This window comes from Rhinatrema bivittatum, chromosome 6, assembly GCF_901001135.1.
Source record: "Rhinatrema bivittatum chromosome 6, aRhiBiv1.1, whole genome shotgun sequence".
In the NCBI taxonomy this organism is placed as follows: domain Eukaryota; kingdom Metazoa; phylum Chordata; class Amphibia; order Gymnophiona; family Rhinatrematidae; genus Rhinatrema; species Rhinatrema bivittatum.
Window position 1 is genome coordinate 297,529,651 of NC_042620.1, and position 21,018 is coordinate 297,550,668.

Here is a 21,018-nt window from a genome sequence, read left to right on the forward strand (position 1 = left end):
AACCTGGCAGCACTGGTCCCGGCTGGCGACCTGTGTGACTCCTCAAACCTCGGAGACCGGAGTCTATGCTGAAGATTTCTACCTTACCTTGTCATCTTCAGCGTTTCCCGGTTTCGTTCCGGGCGGTCTCCGGCTGCGGGGGGAGAGGGCAAATAGCTTCACCATTGCGCTCGAGGGTGCACCCGCTGCCTCTCAGCCGCGCCAAGATTGGGGGCTAGGTCCTCACCGCGAATCGGCCGCCGGACCGAGGCTTACCTCAGAGGGACCACGGAAATCACCTCGGGAATTTTCAACTAGGGGAGGGACCCGAGGGTATCACCGCAGGAGAGCGGGGCTCATCTGTAGAGGTAGGTTTTCTTCCAAATTTGGGTTTTCTCCATTGAATTTGTTCTAACGCTGTGAGAGTGTGCAGATAGTCCCTAACTGCTATGGACACGGAAAATACTGAAGAGCTGCACTTCCTGCAGGGGTATATGTACTAGGGGCTGATGTCAGATTGAAATCTGATCTGTCTCCAACTGCTATCAGGAGTACAGTATACCCATTGGTCCTGAGTCCATCTGCTACACGCTAGGAAAGTGTCATTTTTGACAGCCACATAAGGATATAATCTCCAACAATGCTTCTCTTTATTAAGAATAAATAACATTTTACATTCTTCTCATTCATGCATGTTCCACAGCCACATCTACCCTTCTTCCTACCTTATCTTTTGTAAGTTTGTCTACAGAAAAGGAAAAGGCAGAGGATTCAATGGGACAACTAGGCCATGAAACATGTTGGGAACAGAAACCCCCCCTCAATCTACTTAAATGTGCATACACTTAAAACCAGAGAAATAACGAATTTACATATACATGAATCTGAATATTAGAAACATTCTGTACTACATGAAACACAACTTTTCAAAATGTAACACACTGCAGCATTATTTCTCTTAGTTTACCTTAGCTTGTAGGGAAAGTGTCACTTTTATAATGATCTCTCTTTAAATGCCCAATATTTAACTGAGTAGTTGCTTCCCTATTCAAAATGAAATTAGAAGCTTAAGATCATTACCAAAATCTGGGATCTGGCTCAGAGAATGAAATGTCTATAGGGAATGAAGTTGAAGTACCTGTCTGCAGAGCCGGGTGTCATGTGAACAGTCCAGGCAACGCTGGTACAATTCATAACATATCACAGGCTCTGGCAGGGCCTCCAGGAAGATCAGAAGGGCTTCGGCTACAGAATGGTTACTGCCAGCTGGATCAAAGAAAGTTAAGGAGTCCAAATATAGTGCCAAAGTAGAACATCTTTACAGACCTGTAAGGCAATGACTGAAAATCTATGAAAGTCAAGTGAACTGTCATAAAAATCAAATCAGTGCATACTACTAAATGCTGTATCATAAAATACCTTAGTTTAGAACATAAAAACACAAGACATATCAAGCTGAGTGACAGCATCGAGCCTAGCATTCTACATTCGACAGTGGCCAATCTGGATCACAATTACCCAGCAGATACTAAAGAGTAGATCCATCCCTTGTTTCTCACTACCAGGGATAAACAATGGCTTTCCTAAGTCTACCTAGCTAATGTAGGATTGCTTACCTGTAACAGGTTTCCATTTCCATTTATTAAAATGTATTGATCGCCTAACACAACAAGGCCTAGGCGATGTACATAAATACATACATAATATAATTGACTAAATACAAACACCACTTAATTTCACAGAAACTGAATGACAACATACCATAAATAGTTGGTATTTCATATTATAATATGTCATTTACATAAACAATAGTAAAATTTAGACATCCTGATGCAATCTCCAGGGAAAACATCCATATAACTGAAACATCTGTAATATGCTATCAAGCATAATCCGGCAAATTCATACTGCATTATTACACATTGTACACACGGCTGAGCAGATATTCTTTAAAAGACATTTTAAACTTCTTAACATCTTCCAAAGATCTTAAATCAAAAGGAATACGATTCCATTGAGTGGGTGCCGCAATTGATGGCATCCTACTGTCCACTGAGGTGTTCTGAGTGGACAGCAGGATGCCAGTTCTCTCACATGGGTGACATCTTCGGATGGAGCCCGGCATGGAAAACGTATGTGAAAATTTATAGAACTTTAACTGAGCATCTCTGAGCATGACCTGCATTCCATTATATTAAGTATCCACACGGGGTTCCCTCAGTCTTATAGAATTGAGGAACAAAATTTAATTAAGAATGTTACCCAAAAGTGAAACCCAACTCCGCAGGGTGGCAGATGGATTTCGTGAGAACTGGCATCCTGCTGTCCCCTGAGAACACCTGTTACAGGTAAGCAACTCTGCCTTGTCTTGATTTAACAGTTTTCTCTTGCTGCTTTGGGCTTCTAGCTCAGTTAGAGTTGGTCACTATTAAGCTTTCATTCTATCTGTTATTTTATTTTCCTAGTTTGTATTTCCCTCCCAACTCACTTAGCTGGTGAATATTGCCATCGATAAGAGTTTATAACAATTCGCCATCATTGCCACTGACATGGAGAGCTCCCCTAATGCCTGAAAACACTCCTCCCATTGTTCCCTTGCCCCCATATCTTTTTCCCTCCCACCAAATGGGTTGCTGCAGCAGACTTCCCGGAGATAAGCAATTGATATACCTTAGATATACTATTCCGTAATTTGCTAGCAAGAATACAATAGCCCTCGAAAATTGAACGGCCTTGTTGCAGGTCCTATTGAAGTCCACTTGTAAGCAAAAAATGGGGCTAAACAACACTACTTTCCAGACATGGGAGGCTAGTCGCCTTGCAAGCTGGGGGCAGTTGTGGTCCAATGGGATTGTCTTCTTCTCAGAGTTACAGAAGACCTTTGGACTACCTAACATGGATTTTCTAGTCTATGCCCAAGTACGGCGTAACCCTTTGAAAATCTTCCCCTAAGTATTTCTATTGTAATCAAAGAGAACCTTATTGAAATACAGACATTACTGATCTTCTGGCATACATGAGTGCCTGTATATTTTTCTGTCTGCACACACCCGATTTTTAATCTTGCTTCTCTGTTCCAGCAGCATCACCCCTAAATATTTGTTAAGCACTGGTTGCTTAGTCCCATACCCTCAGATTTCTACAATTAGAAAGGATACGGATTGTCTCAGGAATACTGGTATCCAAACAATCAATGATCTGCTGCAATTCCTCTTGCATCCCTGGGGTCTGGAACAGGTCCTCCTGCCACAGAACACAAGTAAGAATCAAAAACCTAAGATGAGGATCCAGAGGAAGGGAAAGCACTAGACTAGAGCAGCAGGTTATATATTGAGATAGATGCTATGACACAGAGTTGTCAAGGAAGATGGGATAGCATCTGCTGTTCTACAGAAATCACAATACTATGCAGCAATAATAAGGTTCAGATTACATTTCCCTGCTGTGGGATGAGGTGAAGAAATGGGAGAGTGGAGATAGAAAAGTTGCTTACCTGTAACAGATATTCTCTGTGGATTGTAGGACAAACCAGCTACACAAGTGGGTGATGTCATTAAATGATGTCAACATGTAATGAACTTTCTCAGAGTACCTACAAGCCTAAGAGTCTTTCTGAGCATGCGCGGCTAAGCCAGTAGCTTGTGAATGGACTGATCTCATGAAGGTCGCTCATTCTGACGGCAGAAAAGCCTTCTCCTATAGTGAATCTATACATGCCCCAATGAATGTTATTTTCTGGGTTGGTTGCAGATTTGAATTCTTGAAATTCACCAGAAAGACAATCTCTGCAGAAGCTGAATTGCCTTGTGCAGAGAGATGAACAACCCCCCTTGGTTGCTGGCTGTGATAAGCCAAGCATCCATGTAGAGGAAGACTTGGAGTCCCCTCTACGTGACATGGCATCAAAGAAATCATTAACTGAGCAAAGGAGATGTCTTTCACATCTAAGAGCAGATGGGGTTAATAATTTCCATTTTTCAGTTGACTGAAGGAAAGGTTTTAGTTACTTTGTATACAATCATGTAGATACTGCAGCATATAAAACTGGTGAGCAAAGGTGTATTGTTACTACACCATGCACTTGGTGAAAACTTTCAGAGCTGCTGACAGAAGGAAGGAAAGATAATGGGAAGAACCCACCTGGAAACATCCATTCTCCTTTCTGAGTATAGGGAAGAATCATGCTGATGGAATTCATTTTGAATTTCTCTTAGAGCAGGTACTTGTTCAGGCCTTTCATATCCAGAATAGGTGCAGTTCCCCAAGTTTCTTGAAGATGAGAAGATATCAGTAGAATACTTGTCCATGCTGAGGCACAGGGACTGGCTCGAAGAGGAAGGCTGCTTGGGTCCTGTCAAGGGGAACCGGCCTGCAACGTTTTACTTTTATTTGCGTGACTGTTTCTCTAAGCTTCTCTTCAAAGAGATGTTCTCCCAGACAAAAGGACATCTGTCAACTTTTTGTACTTCATCAAAAATGCTGCTGGCTAAGTGGGCCATATGTCTAGCTACTATGGAGGCAGCTGAAGTACATGATATGGCATCAAACAATTCATTAATTCATTTAAGTCTGATACTTCACTTTGAATACATATACAGCGCAGCTCACTGCTTCAACGGCAGGGGGGATGAAGAAAAGAAGATTTAAATTAAGCCAATCAACAAGGCTAAATTGCACAGGCTGGGTAAACAAATAAGCGTGGGAGTAGCTTGCTTACTGCGGCGGTTACTACCCCTAACCAATTAGGCTTGATACTTCACTTTTATGCAGCTCCAGCACTGATCTCTACATCAATGGCAGGGGTGGAAGGAAAATTAGAACCAAAAAGTTACCAATAAGGGCCCTGACCTCAGCAGTCAGAGTAACAGAGAAGTATGAGAAAAATAACTGTGAAAGCTTGCTGGGCAGACTGGATGGGGCCGTATGGTCGTCTTCTGCCGTCACTTCTATGTGTCTATGTATATATTAACTGAGCAAAGGAGATGTCTTTCACATCTAAGAGTGGTTGAGGTTAATATTTTACATCTTCAGTTGGCTGAAGGAAAGGTTTTAGTTACTTTGTATACAGTTATATAAAACTGGTGAGTAAAGATACGAACAGTTAGCATAGAACTCTGAAAAACTTTTCTTCCAAAGTCATCCAGTAGACTTGGATCTTTCCATGAATCAAATTGGAATAAATCCTAATTGTCTTTGCCTTCTTTAGGCAGATACAACAACAAATCACTGATGAGGTAATTGCACTAACTGAAATCCAAGTGATTTCTGTACTTTATACTTGAGATCCAATTTTCTCACTGATGGAACATAAAAGATAGGGTTTTCCCACATTCTCATCTGCAGTTGATGCAGAACGGTGTGAACTGGCAGAGCTGCTTTTTCTGCTGGGGTACACAGTGTCTGAAGGAGATCAAAGACCTCTAGTTCTAGGGTCTTTATCCCTGTGCACAACAACTCTAAATATTTTTCCCAATTTCTCTATAAATTTTGAATAAGAGAGGTCTTTCAGGGGAGAAATATGTTCCAGAAGATCCAGAAGCAGATCAGAAGATATTCCTGTCAAACCTTCTTTGGAACCCAAGGGTGTGGGAACACTAACAGAGGATTCCAATGTTCAAGATGGTGAGCAAGAGGTTCCATCTGTTGTCTCTGAGGGGATGAGCTTGGTCAGCAACCTCTGAACAGGTTGACTCTGCTGCAATCAAATAAGTCTATGAAGAATTTCTCAGCAGGGGTTCTGATGATGTGCTCACTCTAATTGGGGAAACAAGGATTCCGGCTTGTGGGATTACAATAGCAATACTGAAGAGAGGTTGGAAGGTACTTTGTGTCAATTAGCCAAACAGGTAAAGACTGGCAAGTGACCAGCATGTCCTCTGACCTAGAGTGGGTGGTGGAACATCTTCCTTGGGGATCAGGATGGGCTCCTGTTCCTGAATAGGAGGCCTGTTGTAGGTAAGAGGTGCTAGGGAACAAATTAGGTCTGGTGTTTCCAATCTTATACCCTCTGCCATAAGTATTAAAGGGGTGAGGCTCTAGTAACAGAAGGTCGCAGGAGCAGCATGCCAGCCTGCTCTTGGCCAGCTGGCATAAAATTGTGTTGGCATTTCTGGGTAATGGCTACAGTCTGGGGTTTAACTCATCAGATGATGCACTAAAGAAATCAATGCAGCATGCTTTGATAATGCTTGGAAGTCTGCTGCAATTGCATCAACTGACTTTGCTTCAAGTGCATCATTAGAGTCAGTGTTGAGTGAGATCGCATCAAGACGCATGTGTCAACTGCATCAAAGTTGTTTGCATCGAATGCATAGCAGTGCACCATGCATCGACTGGCTATGTGTCAATGGTACCAATGCATCATGGTTCATTGCCAATCCACCATGTGATGCACCATGTGTCAAGGTCACGGATGCAGTGTGCATTGGGGATGCCAGTAGACTGTGCATCGATGGCGCTGAAGCATGGTGTTTGGAAGACTTATGCTTCTTCAGTGTAGGTTGCTCAGATGGTGCCGAGTGCTGCTGCTACTTCTTCAATACAGGGCAGTCAGCACTGCTAGACCGCAAGGCTTTGCCCTACTTACAGGATGGGGGAGTTTTTGAGGAGCTCCTGCTCAACTCATGTCCCGGTAAGGCAGATGATGCTGCACTGCAGAAGAGGACAGACTGCGATTCCTGAGAGATTTATACAATTCCTTCATTTTACATGTCCTGGAACACTAAGGGGCAGATTTTAAATGCCCTGCGCGCGTAAATCCGCCCGGATTTACGCTCGCAGGGCCCTCGCGCGCCGGCGCACCTATTTTGCATAGGCCGCCGACGCGCGTAAGTCCCAGGGCTTTTTAAAAGGGGCGGGAGGGGGCGTGTAGGGGCGTGGCACGGCATTTTGGGGGCGACGACGCGGGTGTGGTTCGGCCCAGGGGCGTTCCAGAGACGTGGCCGCGACCTCCGGACCAGCCCCCGGGACCGGAACATGGAGCGGGGCAGCCGGCCGACACGCGCAGATTTACATCTGCTTTTCGCAGGCGTAAATCGTGGAATAAAGGTAAGGGGGGGTTTAGATAGGGCCGGGGGGGGTGGGTTAGGTAGGGGAAGGTGGGGGGAGGGCGAAGGAAAGTTCCCTCCGAGGCCACTTCGAAATCGGAGAGGTCTCGGAGGGAACAGGCAGCGCGCGCTGGGCTTGGCACGCACAGGTTGCACAAAAAGCATGTGTATATGTGAGTGCCTGAGAGCATGTGTGTATAGGTGTGAAACTGAGAGCCAGTGTGAGAGAGAGCGCTGGTATGTGACTGAGAGAGGAGAAAGTTCCAAGCAAACCACCCCGCCTCCTGCTAATTCAGAACAATCTCAGGACACCTGGATATCAAACGTTTCCAGGTATGCAGAGCAAAACATTTTTGTATCCTTATTTTTCATTACTGAGTCTTTGTGTCTGCTATTTTGAAATGTTTTATTGGTATCTAGACATTTTTTATATGAGTTTTTGTTTTTTTTTAATTTTAATTGAATTTTTAAATTTTACACAATTTATACATTGTGACAATAGATAAGTGGTATCCAGATGCAAATAACAAACAATATTTCAATTATACTTTTCCATAATGTCTTCTATAATGCCACTATATAAAAGGAAATTAAGTGGGGGTTGTGTATATAAAGAACTATAAGCGAACATTATCTCCAAACAATAATAGGAATTTCAGGCGACCGGATGAAACCCTTACTCATTGCCATTCTGAACCGTATGGATCGGTTCGAGGTATGAACTAAGAAAAAAACGGAGCTGTGATGGCTCAAAGAACACATAGGAAAAACTTTGATACTTAATAATACACTTGCAAGGATATCTTAAAGTGAACTTTGAACACTTTAACACAGCTTCTTCTCTCAACTCCAGGAATTTCTTTCTCCTCTCTTGGGTAGATCTCGTGATATCAGGAAACATCCATATCTTTTGTCCCCGAAACAGTTCTTGGCTATTGCGAAAAAACAATCATGATATTATTTTTTTCTGAGGTAAATGCAAATGTTACTAATAATGTTCCTCTCGTAGTAATTTCTTCATTACTACTTAACTCTAGTAGCGCTGAAACATTCAATTATTGTTGTTGCCGCAGTTCTTGCTGTTCTCTATTTCTCTGTGGTAAGAAATATGCTCTAGTTATCAGAGGAGCTGCTTCTTTCGGGATCTTTAATATCTTATTCAAATATTCTTTAAATAGATCCATAGGTACAATATGATCTATTCGTGGGAAATTCGTTACTCTTACATTTAGACTCCTCAAGGAGTTTTCAATGTTTTCTAATCTCTTATCTTGTATTGTTTCCTTCTGAAACATCCTCTGATGATGGTTTTCTATGGTTTTAATCTTTTCTTCCACAGTTCCAATCTTTCTTTCTTGAACTTGCAATTTTCCTTCATTCTCAACTGAATTTTTCGCAACCACAGAGACTGTTTTAGAAAAGTTTACAATGGCACTCTCAATTGCTGCTAGTGCTTCCCATATTGCTTCATTTGTAATGGCTTCTGGCCTTACCAAAAAAGGAGTTAAAGGTTGAGATAACTCCACCCCTTTCCACGGTCTCGGTTACAGAGTCCCCTTTCATGCTCCCGCGGATCTGCGAGCTCACCGGCCTCCAAAGCGGCAGGAATGTATATCCCCAGTGCTGGGCTTTCACTAGTTTCTGCTGCAACTATTCCTTCCCGGCAAGATCTTTTCTCTCCAGCAGCTTGCAGCAGCTCTTTCAACTCCGCCTCTGGCACTGATCTCTGTCGCTGAGGCTGGGACAGCGTCTCTGGCTCGCCGGGACTAAGCGAGATCTCTTCAGCCTGACGCACGGGCGTTCGCTCTCCACCCAGGCCTCCCGCAGCTCTCGCTTCCAGCTCTTTCGGGGTTGACGCGTAGAAAGTGGAAATAGTAGTTTGTTTTAATTCTTCTAAATCTACATTCGCAAGGCTCTCTCGAAGACGAGCCTTGAGTTTAGTGTGAGGCATTCTTTAGGCAATATTGGCAAAATTTCAAGAAGGAAAAAACGCAGCTCCTTCAACAGCGTCTCATGCGGTCGCCATCTTGAACACGCCCCCTCTATATGAGTTTTTAATTATTGGATATTCCACTCATCAGCTGTTTCAAAATAATCTGTTCTTTTTGTTAGTATGGTATTGCTGCTACTGATTTTATATTTCTTGATTTGTTTTATAAGGATGGGTGATGTTTCTTTTTTCCTTTGTTACACTGCATACAGAGACTCTGGCTTATTGCAGTTTCCAATTCAGTTTTTCTGCATGCTTCTAGTTATGCGTTTTGGTCTCTTTATTAGGTGAGGGTCAGTACATGTGACTCAGGTGAGGTTTTCTTCTGGTGTGTAGTTTCTGTGTAGGGGTCTATAGCAGCCTGACTTGGTCCGTTTTCCTAATAGGAGATGTATTGGTGTCTTAAGGCCTGGTGTAATATTTCAGTGTTGCCTTTTCTTAGGTAAGGTGGTTACTGTTTAAGTGCTGGAAATTGGTGCTGTTTTGGTGTGGGATGTTTACTATTTATGCAATTTCTGTTCAGACTGAATATGTATCTTTTCCTTGTGTCATTTTAAACAATAAAAATAATTACCGGACCTTTACTTTTTATTTCCACCGTGAATTGTAATGAACAGTGTGTCACACGTTTGAGCGTGGCCTATCCGGTGTGTCACGATGGGAAAAAGGTTGAGAACCACTGCTTTAGGAGGTAGGAAATAGCATGTACTCTACCAAATGCGATAAAGGTAGCTTCAGGAGGCAAAGAACTGAGGCTCAGAAGCACTGACTGAGGAGTCTACATTGCACCAATTGCAGAACATTGACAATTTGGATGAGGATGGCAGAATGCCTTTCCTATAAGTCAAAGGACAATTGCAATTATGTGAGGCTTTGCCTATAAGGAGCAAGGAACAGTGATTCTTACAGAAAGGCTGGATGAGAATCTTAGGTTTCTCATACTTGTCAGCTGCTCTCCTTTGTCAATACAACTATGAAAACCAAAGCCTTACAAACCTGGTGGCAAGCATTTTTAAATAGGTGGTCTACCAAGAGCCAAATTTCCTTGGGGATCTTCAAAGGTTTTTCACTGGTCTCATCACACTCCAGTGGAAGCATCTGCAAGATTGATTTTTCCTGTGGGAAAGAGGATAAAAATCAGTAGCTGTTTGATACACAGACCTCAGTTGCTCTCAGAGAATGACACAAAGAAAACTCAGATAGTGCAGCTCTACCAGAAGGTTCACGGTCATCATCTGAATACAATGTAGTAAACCTTGCATATGGTTCGCAATGCACAAGCTGACAAAATAGCCCAGACATACAGAAGAATCTGCCTCTGATTAATAACAAAAATAGACAAGTAGCTAAATTGCAATTTCAAAATCTTCAAGCAAGTGAACACACCAAAAGAGGTCAGAAAGTGTTGCTTGTAAGGAAAACATAAAAGGTCAGAAGCTATTGTTTGTAAATAATTGGAAAACAGAATGGAGAAATATTACCTAATGAGGCAAAAGGAAAGTGGTACAGGGGAGGGTAGAGTGCTGAAACAGCTAGGAGATAAGATTAGAGGAAGCCAGTCTTAGAAGTATAAAAATAAGACATATTGCTTTATGCCTGAGGGAAGCTGCTCTCCTAATTGAGAACTAATTGATCTATTCCATTAAACGTCTCTATATGACTATCTTAGATTAGGTGAGTATGTTTTAATTTCACCATCAAACAAAAGAACCAAATTTGGATTCAAAGACTTGAAAGCTGATGGGCAGCAAAACTAATTTCTCTCTCCTCCTTAAATCTTTATCCCTGTCATGCTGACAACCACAGCTTCTCTAGCACACAACCCCATCGCATTCACTCTGATTGATAGAATGAAGACTGAAACATCATCTCTTTCCAGGCTGCCTGATAATTATGCAGTGTAGGGGGGCAAGGGTCAAGATGACCATGGCTTCAGGTTCTTCTCACGGAGTTGCTGCATAGCAGGTATCAGCGAGACGACAGCCTTAAGAAATCCCATGAGACAAGAAACTCAGGCTCCATCCAAAATTGACATCTAGAGAAAGCAAGGCATTAAGTGGAACTATTCAACATACATCTGCATTTTTTTCTTCTTTTAATTAACAACCATAAGAAAAATGATTCACAGATGAATTAAAAGGATCCATTTCAATCAGACTACCAAAGTCTCCCTCTTGCTCTGCAGGCTGCATATGTCCCACCATCATTCAGCTTCAATATTCCTAAAGAAGATAACCTGTACAAATAAGCAGATGCTAAGCTGGAAAGAAAGAGAATTAAGAGAGTGGAACTCAGTCATTCTGAATAGCAGAATCTCATGTATAGCCTAAGCATTTTTCCTATAGACATATGTAGAAAAGTCTTAGTGAATCAGGCCCTTATTGCCAGTCATTGCAGTTCTGAATGCTTGATCTTAGCAGCCTGGAAGTGCCTTAGGTGCCAGCAGTATAAAGAAACACCTTACACAGATCAGTTACACTTCTCTGAGTTACAAAGCACAGTAATGTTAAGACTAAGATGTAAAAACTATCATATTATTTGTAATTACCCATTTTCCTGGCCATATGTACTAGCTCAATTCCAAATGGCATAGAAACCATCATTAGATAGATGGAAACCAATGCCTACATACGTATACCAACATTGTACCCAATAGTTTTGTTTGTGTTTTGGTTTTGTTCGTTTGCTGACTGTATAACTACAAATGTCACCTTGTAAACCGTTGTGATCTATACATGGAATGACAGAATATAAAATGTCCAAATAAATAAATAAATAATGCAATTGAACCTTTAATGTTTACCTATATATTATTTCTTGCCACACCATGCAGTATTCTTTTATTTACATTTTGAGTAATGCTAAAATTGGCCAAGATTTATTCTAGCAATAACACAATGAAAACATGTTTTACTTACATTTACCCTAGTGTTTACTATATATCCTGTCAGCATGTCTTTACTATATATATTTTATATATATGTCTTTACTATATATATATTCAAGAAAAAACTTAAGACTTCACTTTTCAAACAAGTGTTTCCTTAAAAGGCTGCAAGTTTTTCACTGACTCGCGAACCATGTTGTAATCATGAAACCATCCCTGTGCTCAACCTTTCCCCCCCCCCCCCCCCACTCCTCCCTGACAACCCTCTTGTCAACCCCTCCTAAGTATATATCCTCATGTTTACATTGTTCCTTGCGGTGTACCCCCTCCCCCACCCTACTCTTCCCAACCCGGCTTATCCGGCACGTATCTCTTGATACCACAGCTCTTGTTACATAAGATATAAGTTATTCTGTTCTTATCCTTATTCTTTGAATCTCGCTCACGTTTTTACCCTCGTGATCCACTTGTTATTACCCAATCCAGGTTGTTCTGTTCAAGATTGCCTCACCAGGGTCATTACCCAATTTACTGGCCAAGTTATTACCCCCTCGATGTACTTCTCCCTTGTTTGATGTAAACCGATGTGATATGACTTCTCATGAACGTCGGTATAAAAAAAAGTATTAAAATAAATAAATAAATATCCTATATGAAGTAATAATATATCAGGTCTTAAATTTTATGTTCTCTATTCATCTTTATTAATGTGCTCTAGATAGTCAAATAAAATGTGGAATGTCAAATATACATAGAGAAAACAGTGCAACAATCTTTTCTGGCCAAGTGGAGACTCACCATTTAATAGACAACACAGAATATAACAACAGAAAAGGACTAGTAGGCCCATCTAGTCTGCCCAATTTTATTTCAAGTGCAATGACATTGACCTCAGTTAATGTGTCTTTCCCTTCACTTCTTCACAATTAGGGATCCTCTTTTCTTTTGTTCTAGCACCTTCTAGCAAAGCCCTGGTTGATATTCTGCTTCTGGTTCCTCCTCCCTTGCTTTGGCAGGGTTGAGGTTACTAGATTTCAGATGCAGACTTGTTAGAAATTGTTTACAACGTTAACACAGCAAGTATAAATCAACAATAAGATAGCAGAAAGTGAAACAGAAAAAAGGCACTGAAAAGATCCTGTCAAGCCTTGGTTACTGTTACCTTCTCTAGGAAGCTGTCTTCTCCCTGAGAGTAAATCAGCAAGCAGGAGAGAGAGAAAGAAAAGAGGAAGAGGATTAATGACTGGGAGAGTATGAGTTAGCATGAAGTTACAGAACTGAAAGATGAACAGATGTTGCTGCCTTGTTGCTTTTTCGCAAGAACCGCTCTAGATTACGGGTGGCTAATTCCAGTCCTTGAGAGCCACAAACAGGTCTGGTGTTCAGTATATCCACAATGAATATGCATGAGATAGATTTGCATACAATGGGGGCAGTGCATGCCAATCTATCTCATGCATATTCACTGGAGAAATTACTTACCTTATAATTTCGTTTTCCTTAGTGTAGACAGATGGACTCAGGACCAGTGGGTTATGTTCCCCTGCCAGCAGATGGAGATGGAGCAAGCTATCGTCACAGTACATATACCCCTGCAGTGACCCCAACCTGCCAGTATTCTCTTCAAAAGTAACTGAGGACAGACTAGCAAAAAGCTTGATTAAAAATAGCCAACCATAACTGTACTCAATTAACAAGAAACACTGAAATCACTTAAGAATCTAGGTACCCCAATCTAGGGACTGGATGAACAGTAATCCCTTGGGATCCAAAGCCCCACAGGAGGACTATTAACACAGCTATGCAACAGCTGAGGGCAGAAAGCTAAAGAAAACAAAATTATCAGGTAAGTAATTTCTCCATTTCCTAGTGTGTGGACAGATGGACTCAGGACCAGTGGGATGTACCAAAGCTACTCCTGAATAGGGCGGGAGGCTGCCCACGGTCCAGTCAACACCGCACATGCAAATGCTGCATATCCAGACGATAAAACCTGGAAAATGTGCGTAAGGAGGACCACGTCGCAGGTTGGTAAATGTCGATGGGAGACAGCAAGCTAACCTCCGCCCATGACACTGCCTAAGCTCTAGTGGAATGAGCCCTAAACTGAGTAGGCAATGGCTTTTCAGCATCCACATAAGTGGCCGTGACCACCTCCTTAATCCAGCGAGCTATCATAGCCCACGAAGCTGGTTTGCCCTGTTTCCTTCCACCATGAAGGGCAAACAGACCATCTGACTTTCGGAAAGGTTCAGAAACCTCCAGGTACCGCACAAGTCTCTTGACATCCAAGGAACACAGGAGGCAATACTCCTCTGCATCCCTGACCTTATCCAGGGACAGCAAAGAAATGGACTGATTCAAATGAATCTCCGAGACCACCTCAGGCAAGAAAGATGGAACAGTACACAACTGCAATGCCCCTGGAGTAACCCGAAAGAACAGCTCTTGGCAAGACAAGGCCTGCAACTTGGAAATGCGACACACAGAACATATAGCCACCAGGAACATTGTCTTCAGGGTCAATAACTGCAAGGAAAGGCTATGCAGCAGTCGAAACGTAGAGCCCGCTAAAACATCCAGCACCAGGTTAAGTCTCCACAAGGAACCGGTAACCGCAAGGGAGGCCAAAGGTGCTTCACACCCTTCAAGAAATGGACCACATCAGGATGAGACGATAGGGAGATACCACTTACCGTGCTTCTGAAATATGAAAGAGCCACAACCTGAACCTTCAAGGAATTAAGGGCCAATCCCTTATTCAACCCATCCTGCAAAAAATCCAGAATAAGTGGGATTTTAACCGAATGAGGAATAACACCGCGCTCCTTGCACCAGGCCTCAAGCACACTCTCCAAACCCGCACATATGCTAGATAAGTGAACTTCTGAGTGCGGAGTAAGGTAGCAATCGCTGCAGAGAATATTCACGCTTCAATAGGTGAGCCCTCTGGAGAGCCAAACCGTAAGACAGAATGGAGCTGGATCCACTTTAAGAACCGGCCCCTGCTGCAACAGATCTATGTGTGGCAGAAGGCAAAGGGGGTCCTCTACCAGGAGTCTCCGCAAATCTGCATACCACGGATGCCTGGGCCAATACGGAGCCACCAGGAGTACTAGCTCCTTGTGGCTTTCGATTCTGCGAATGACCGTGCCCAGCAAAGGCCAAGGAGGAAAGGCATAAAGCAACTCATCTTCCAGCCAGACCTGTACGAGAGCATCAATGCCCAGGGACCACCAATCTCTCCTGTGACTGAAGAATTGAGGAACCTTCGCATTGCGAGAAGTCGCAAGCAGGTCTAGGGATGGAAGGCCCCAGCGATCCACTATCAACTGAAATGTCTCAGTGGCAACACCAATTCCCTGGGGTCCAGACTCTCCCTGCTGAGAAAGTCTGAACGTATATTGTCTTTTCCTGCGATGTGAGAAGCCGAGATCATCTGAAGATGTCCTTCCGCCCATTCCATAAGTTAGTCTATTTCCTGCGACATGTGCTGGTTTTGGTTCCTCCCTAGTAATTGATGTAAGCCACCATTGTCACGTTGTCCAATATCACGCAGACCGCTTGATCCAGTAGTCTGAGGCTGAACTGCAAGCACGCCAACCTGACCACCCAGGCTTCCAGGCGATTGATGTTCCAGAGAGCCTCTTCGGCCGTTCAACATCCCTGGGCCGAAAGTTCCTGACAGTGAGCTCCCCAACCCTGGAGACTCGCATCTGTCGTGAGCACCAACCAGTTTGGGGAGGACAAGGAAATTCCCTTTTTCAGATAAGCCTACTGCAACCACCACTGGAGGCGAGAGAAGATTTCCATTGGCAAATGGAGTCAAACCAAATAGTCCTGAGACTGCGGGTTCCAATGAGACAGCAGTGAGTGCTGAAGAGGACACATATGCGCCCTCGCCCATGGCACCACTTCCAGGGTTGTCACCATCAAGAAGAGCATCTGTAGATAGGACCACACCGTCAGGCATATCGCATTTACCAACTGACGCACCTGAGAACTCAATTTCTGACTGTGAACTTCCAGCGGGAAAACTTTGCCCTGTCTCATGTCGAAGCGAACTCCCAGTTACTCCAACAAATGAGAAGGCTGGAGACTGCTCTTGGCCAGGTTCACCACCCAACCGAGTTCCAGCAGCAAGGAAATTGCCTTGTTGGGCACCAGACTGCTCTCTGCCAAAGACTTGACCCGAATCAGCCAGTGTGGGAGTACCAGGATCCCATCTTTTCTTTATGTTGCTGCCACGACCACCATAACCTTGAAAAATGTTCTGAGGGTGGTGGCCAGACCAAAAGGCAGCGCCCGAAACTGATAATGGTGACCCAGCACTGCAAAGCGTAGAAAACATTGGTGCTCCAAACAGATGGGTATATGAAGGTAAGCCTCAGACAGATCCAGGGAGGTCAGAAATTCCCCTGATCGTATGGCCATTATCATGGATCGTAAGGTTTCCATGCGAAAATGAGTCACTCGCAGGTGACGGTTGATACTAGAGGTCCAGGATGGGACAAAAGGAACCTTTCTTCTTGGGTACAACAAAATAAAAGGAATAGCGCCTTGTAATTTCCTGAGACGTAGGCACGAGAACCACAGCCCTCAGCCGAAGGAGCCTCAGAAGTGTAGTCTCCATTGCCTGCTTCTTCAGCGAAGAGTGGCAAGGAGAAACCATGAATACGTCCCAAAGAATACTGCGAAACTCCAGCGTATATCTTTCCCATATCATTTCCAGGACCCATTGATCTGATGTGATCTTGACCCACCTCTGATAAAAGAGAGATAGGCGTCTTCCTATCTCCACCTCCCGAAGGTGGGTCAGCAAGTCTTCATTGGGAAGCCCGGGACGGGCCAACACCCGAGCCTGCTCTTCTCTTGGACTATCGGGGATGAAAGGACTGAGACCTACCAAAAGGCTGAATCCTCTGAAAGGTCGGGATTCTGTAGGGACAAAAACACTTGGAACCCCTCAGACTACCACTCATAGAAAGGAGGTGCTACAATTGCTTCTTATCCTTCAGTAACCGGGGAACTGGAAATTCACCCCACTTACTTGCCAGCTTTTTTAACTTGCTTCCAAACAAGAGTGAGCCTTTAAGGAGCATTTTTGTAAGATTAGCTTTGGACGCTGCATCAGCTGACCAATTCTGCAACCATAGCTTTGGTCAGTATCAGCTGATCAATTCTGCAACCAAATCACAGCCCGTGTCTGCCAAAAAGGTGGCAGCGGGTTCCATAACTGCTCTGGAATTCACCCCTGAATCATCCACCTCCTGAGAGAGAAGCAGATATGAACATGCCACAAGAGTGCAACAGGAAGCTATCTGCAAGGTCATAGCCACTGCATCAAAGGCCTGCTTAATGATAGATTCAATCCGCCTATCATGCACATCATTCAAGGCTGATCCTGCTGCCACAGGGATAGTTGTCTGTTTAGATATGGTGAAGTCAAGCGCATCCACTTTGGGAAAATGCAAATACTCTCTCACAGCTGAATCCAGAGGGTATATACTTTCCAATGCCCTACCCCCTTTTGAAATTTGCCTCCGGAGCGTACCATTCAAGATCAATCAATTCTTGAATGGCATCCATAACAGGAAAAATGCAAGAGGCTTTACGCAAGGAAGCCAAAATGGGATTCTTCTTAGGCTCTAACATAGAATTCGCCCCAGGCACTCCCACCATCTTCAATGTCTGGGAAATCAGAGCTGGTAGTTCATCACTATGAAAGAACTGTAGCATGGTTTAATATGGTTCCAAACCAGGAGGAATTTCAACATCTTCCAAGGAATCATGATCCACCTCATCATCCAAGCCATCCGGGACTCCACCGAGGATACCCGTGTCGAATAAAGGCATGCCACGGCGCTTAACTGTAGGATTGGAAGAGGGAGGAGCCACCGGCTGAGGGTCCGACCTGACTGGAGTGGGCAAAGAGGAGGACTACGCCTGAACAAAGGTTTGTAAACCTTGAAAAAAAAACTCCACCCAAGAAAAAGCAGGCGGATCCAGACCAAGCCCAGAAGGTACTGGAACAGGTCCAACCAAACTGCAATCTCCTGCGGAGGAGCCAGTCAAGGGAGTACCAAGATCTGGTCACTTCCAGCCAAAACGTAATCAGACCATCATCAGAATGAGAGGATCCAGGTTTATAAACATTTGAGGAAGACAACTCTCCCTGAGCATCTGAACAGCACTGACACACGTTGGAAGACAGGTCAGGCTGAGAAGCCCTAATATGACAGGCAACACAAAGAGAAAGGCATAAGAACATGCCATACTGGGTCAAACCAAGGGTCCATCAAGCCCAGCATCCTGTTTCCAACAGTGGCCAATCGAGGCCATAAGAATCTGGCAAGTACCCAAAAACTAAGACTATTCCATGTTACCGTTGCTAGTAATAGCAGTGGTTATTATCTAAGTCAACTTAATTAATAGCAGGTAATGGACTTCTTCTCCAAGAACTTATCCAATCCTTTTTTAAACACAGCTATACTAACTGCACTAACCACATCTTCTGGCAACAAATTCAAGAGTTTAATTGTGCGCTGAGTGAAAAAGAACTTTCTCCGATTAGTTTTAAATGAGCCACATGCTAACTTCATGGAGTGCCCCCTAGTCTTTCTATTGTCCGAAAGAGTAAAAAACCGATTCACATCTACCCGTTCTAGACCTCTCATGATTTTAAACACCTCTATCATATCCCCCCTCAGCCGTCTCTTCTCCAAGCTGAAAAGTCCTAATCTCTTTAGTCTTTCCTCATAGGGGAGCTGTTCCATTCCCTTTATCATTTTGGTCACCCTTCTCTGGGTGACCAAAACGATAAAGGGAATGGAACAGCTAAAGGGACCTTCTCCATCGCAATTATATCTTTTTTGAGATGTGGTGACCAGAATTGTACACAGTATTCAAGGTGCGGTCTCACCATTCTTGTTTATCGACGCCATGAGCGGCGGTAACTGTGCGTTCAAACAGCTCAAGCTCAAAAAGGTTACACACACAAATTATGTGTCCCAGCAATAAGCATGGCAAGGCGCATGCACTACTAGCGTGCCCTGTTGGAGCATATCACTATGCTCAAAATAGTTATGCAAACAAAAGTCACGCCTAGCGCAGTGCACACTGCGCACTCAGATGTCCTGTAGAGGAGTGAAAGCATGCACAAGTATGCAAAAATGCCACCGCGGCCTACCTCGTAGCGTGCTGAGAAAAGCCTACTGCAGGGTTTAGCTCACTTGGGGCGCTCAACCCGCCAGGCTGCTCAGTTGCCCTCACTGCAATGGAAGCGGGAATGATGTCGGGACAGCGCGCCAAGCAAGGAGACTGAAGGAAGGCCTAAAAACCCCTTAACTATCTCTTTAGGTTAAAGCTCTTTTTCTTCTTTCCCTTTTTTTTTTGTTTTTAAACTTTCCAGAGCTCAGTGCTTACCGGCAGAGCACAGAGACGATTTTCGGCTACGGGGGGGCGAGGGCATCTGCAGTCACCGCCGCGCTTGGCCTTCTGCACCCACTGCCTTTCAGATGTTTAAGCAGATAAATCCATGCCGGGAACTGGCTACTGGACCAAGGCACACCTCGGAGGGACCACAGAAATCACCTCAGGAATTCTCAACTGAGGGAGGGACCTTTAGGTATCACCACAGGAGAGCACGGCTTTCGTTTTTTCCATATAAAATTCTCCTTTCAAAATTCACAGCAATCCCCATAGGGAGATGCATTTCCACCATCTGCTGGAGACAGAGAATTCAGGCAGGCTGGGGTCATTGCAGGAGTATATCTATACTGTGACGTCAGCTTGCTCCATCTCCATCTGCTGGCAGGGGAACATAACCCACTGGGACTGAGTCCATCTGTCTACACGCTAGGAAAAGCAGAGTTACTTACCTATAACAGGTGTTATCCAAGAACAGCAGAATGTTAGTCCTCACACATGGATGACATCATCAGATGGAGTCCGGCATGGAAAACTTTGACAGACACACTGAGTATTCCCAGCATGCCGTTACCCACGCGTCCACATGTGGCCCCTTTTCAGTCTTATAATATAGTATTCGCGAAAAATTTAAATAAATCAAAATAAGCCCAACTTGGAGAACACCTGTTACAGGTAAGCAACTCTGCTTTCTCCAAGGACAAGCAGTATGGTAGTTCTCACACATGAGTGAATATGTAGCTACAGGCTGCTTTCAACATAGGAAGCATTTAACAAGTGCAAACGTGCACAACTAGAACTGCTAAAACTTGGGGAGCAAGCCTGCACCCATAGAAAGGGCCCAAGGCAGGAAGAGTTGGGATTTCATGGATGAAATAGATTATGGAGGACTGACTGACTGAAATGAATGTCATGTCGTCCATCTTTGTCCAGATAATAATGAGAGGAGAATGTGTGGACAGAACTCCAGGTTGCCGCCATGCATATCTCGTGAATGGGCACCGCACGCAAGTGAGCCACCAAAATTGATATGGCTCGAACCGAATGAGCCTTGATGTGGTCCTCAAGTTGTAGTCTTGCTTGGGCATAGCAGAAAGAAATACAGTCTGTTAGCCAATAGGATAAGGTCTGTTTGGACACTGCAACTCCCAACCTATTTCTGTCGAAGGAGATAAAGAGTTGAGTGGACGGTAAAAGGACAGAGTGTGCAGGGCATGCTCACCCTGGTGAGCGTGTGGTCTTGGAAAAAATGTAGGCAATACAATGGATTGATTGAGATGGAATTCTGTGATCACCTTTGGAAGGAATTTCAGGTGTGTATGCAAGACCACCTTATCATGACAACATTTTGTATAAGGTGGATATGACACCAAAGCCTGAAGCTCACTGACCCTGTGTGCCGAGGTGACTACCACCAAGAAGATGACTTTCCAGAATAAGTATTTCAGATCACAAGATCGCAGGGGCTCAATCAGAGCCCTCATGAGATGGGCCAAGACCACACTGAGGCCCCAAGAGGCTGCTGGGGGCCGTGTCGGAGGCTTAAGTGGCAAAAAGCCTCACATGAAATGCACTAAAAGTGGATGGGTGGAAATGGAAGCACCATCCATCCCCTGATGATATGACCCAATGGCACGCAGGTGAACTCTCATCGAAGTGGTTTTCAAGCCTGCCTCGGAGAGATGCAA

The 21,018-nt window shown here is 44.0% G+C and overlaps 1 protein-coding gene across 6 annotated transcripts in view; it reads right to left on the reverse strand.

Annotated features, from left to right (window-relative positions):
• OCRL (OCRL inositol polyphosphate-5-phosphatase) overlaps nucleotides 1-21,018 on the reverse strand; it is a 193,176-nt gene that overhangs the window by 20,766 nt on the left and 151,392 nt on the right. For 5 of the 6 annotated variants that reach the window (XM_029607427.1, XM_029607425.1, XM_029607424.1 and 2 more), the window contains 4 exons: nucleotides 13,065-13,088; nucleotides 10,012-10,131; nucleotides 3,138-3,222; nucleotides 1,118-1,245 (listed from right to left, as the gene is read on the reverse strand). In XM_029607427.1, coding sequence (XP_029463287.1) covers nucleotides 1,118-1,245; nucleotides 3,138-3,222; nucleotides 10,012-10,131; nucleotides 13,065-13,088 — 357 coding nt within the window. The remainder of the gene's footprint in view (nucleotides 1-1,117; nucleotides 1,246-3,137; nucleotides 3,223-10,011; nucleotides 10,132-13,064; nucleotides 13,089-21,018) is intronic. The other variant, XM_029607426.1, reaches the window with a different exon arrangement.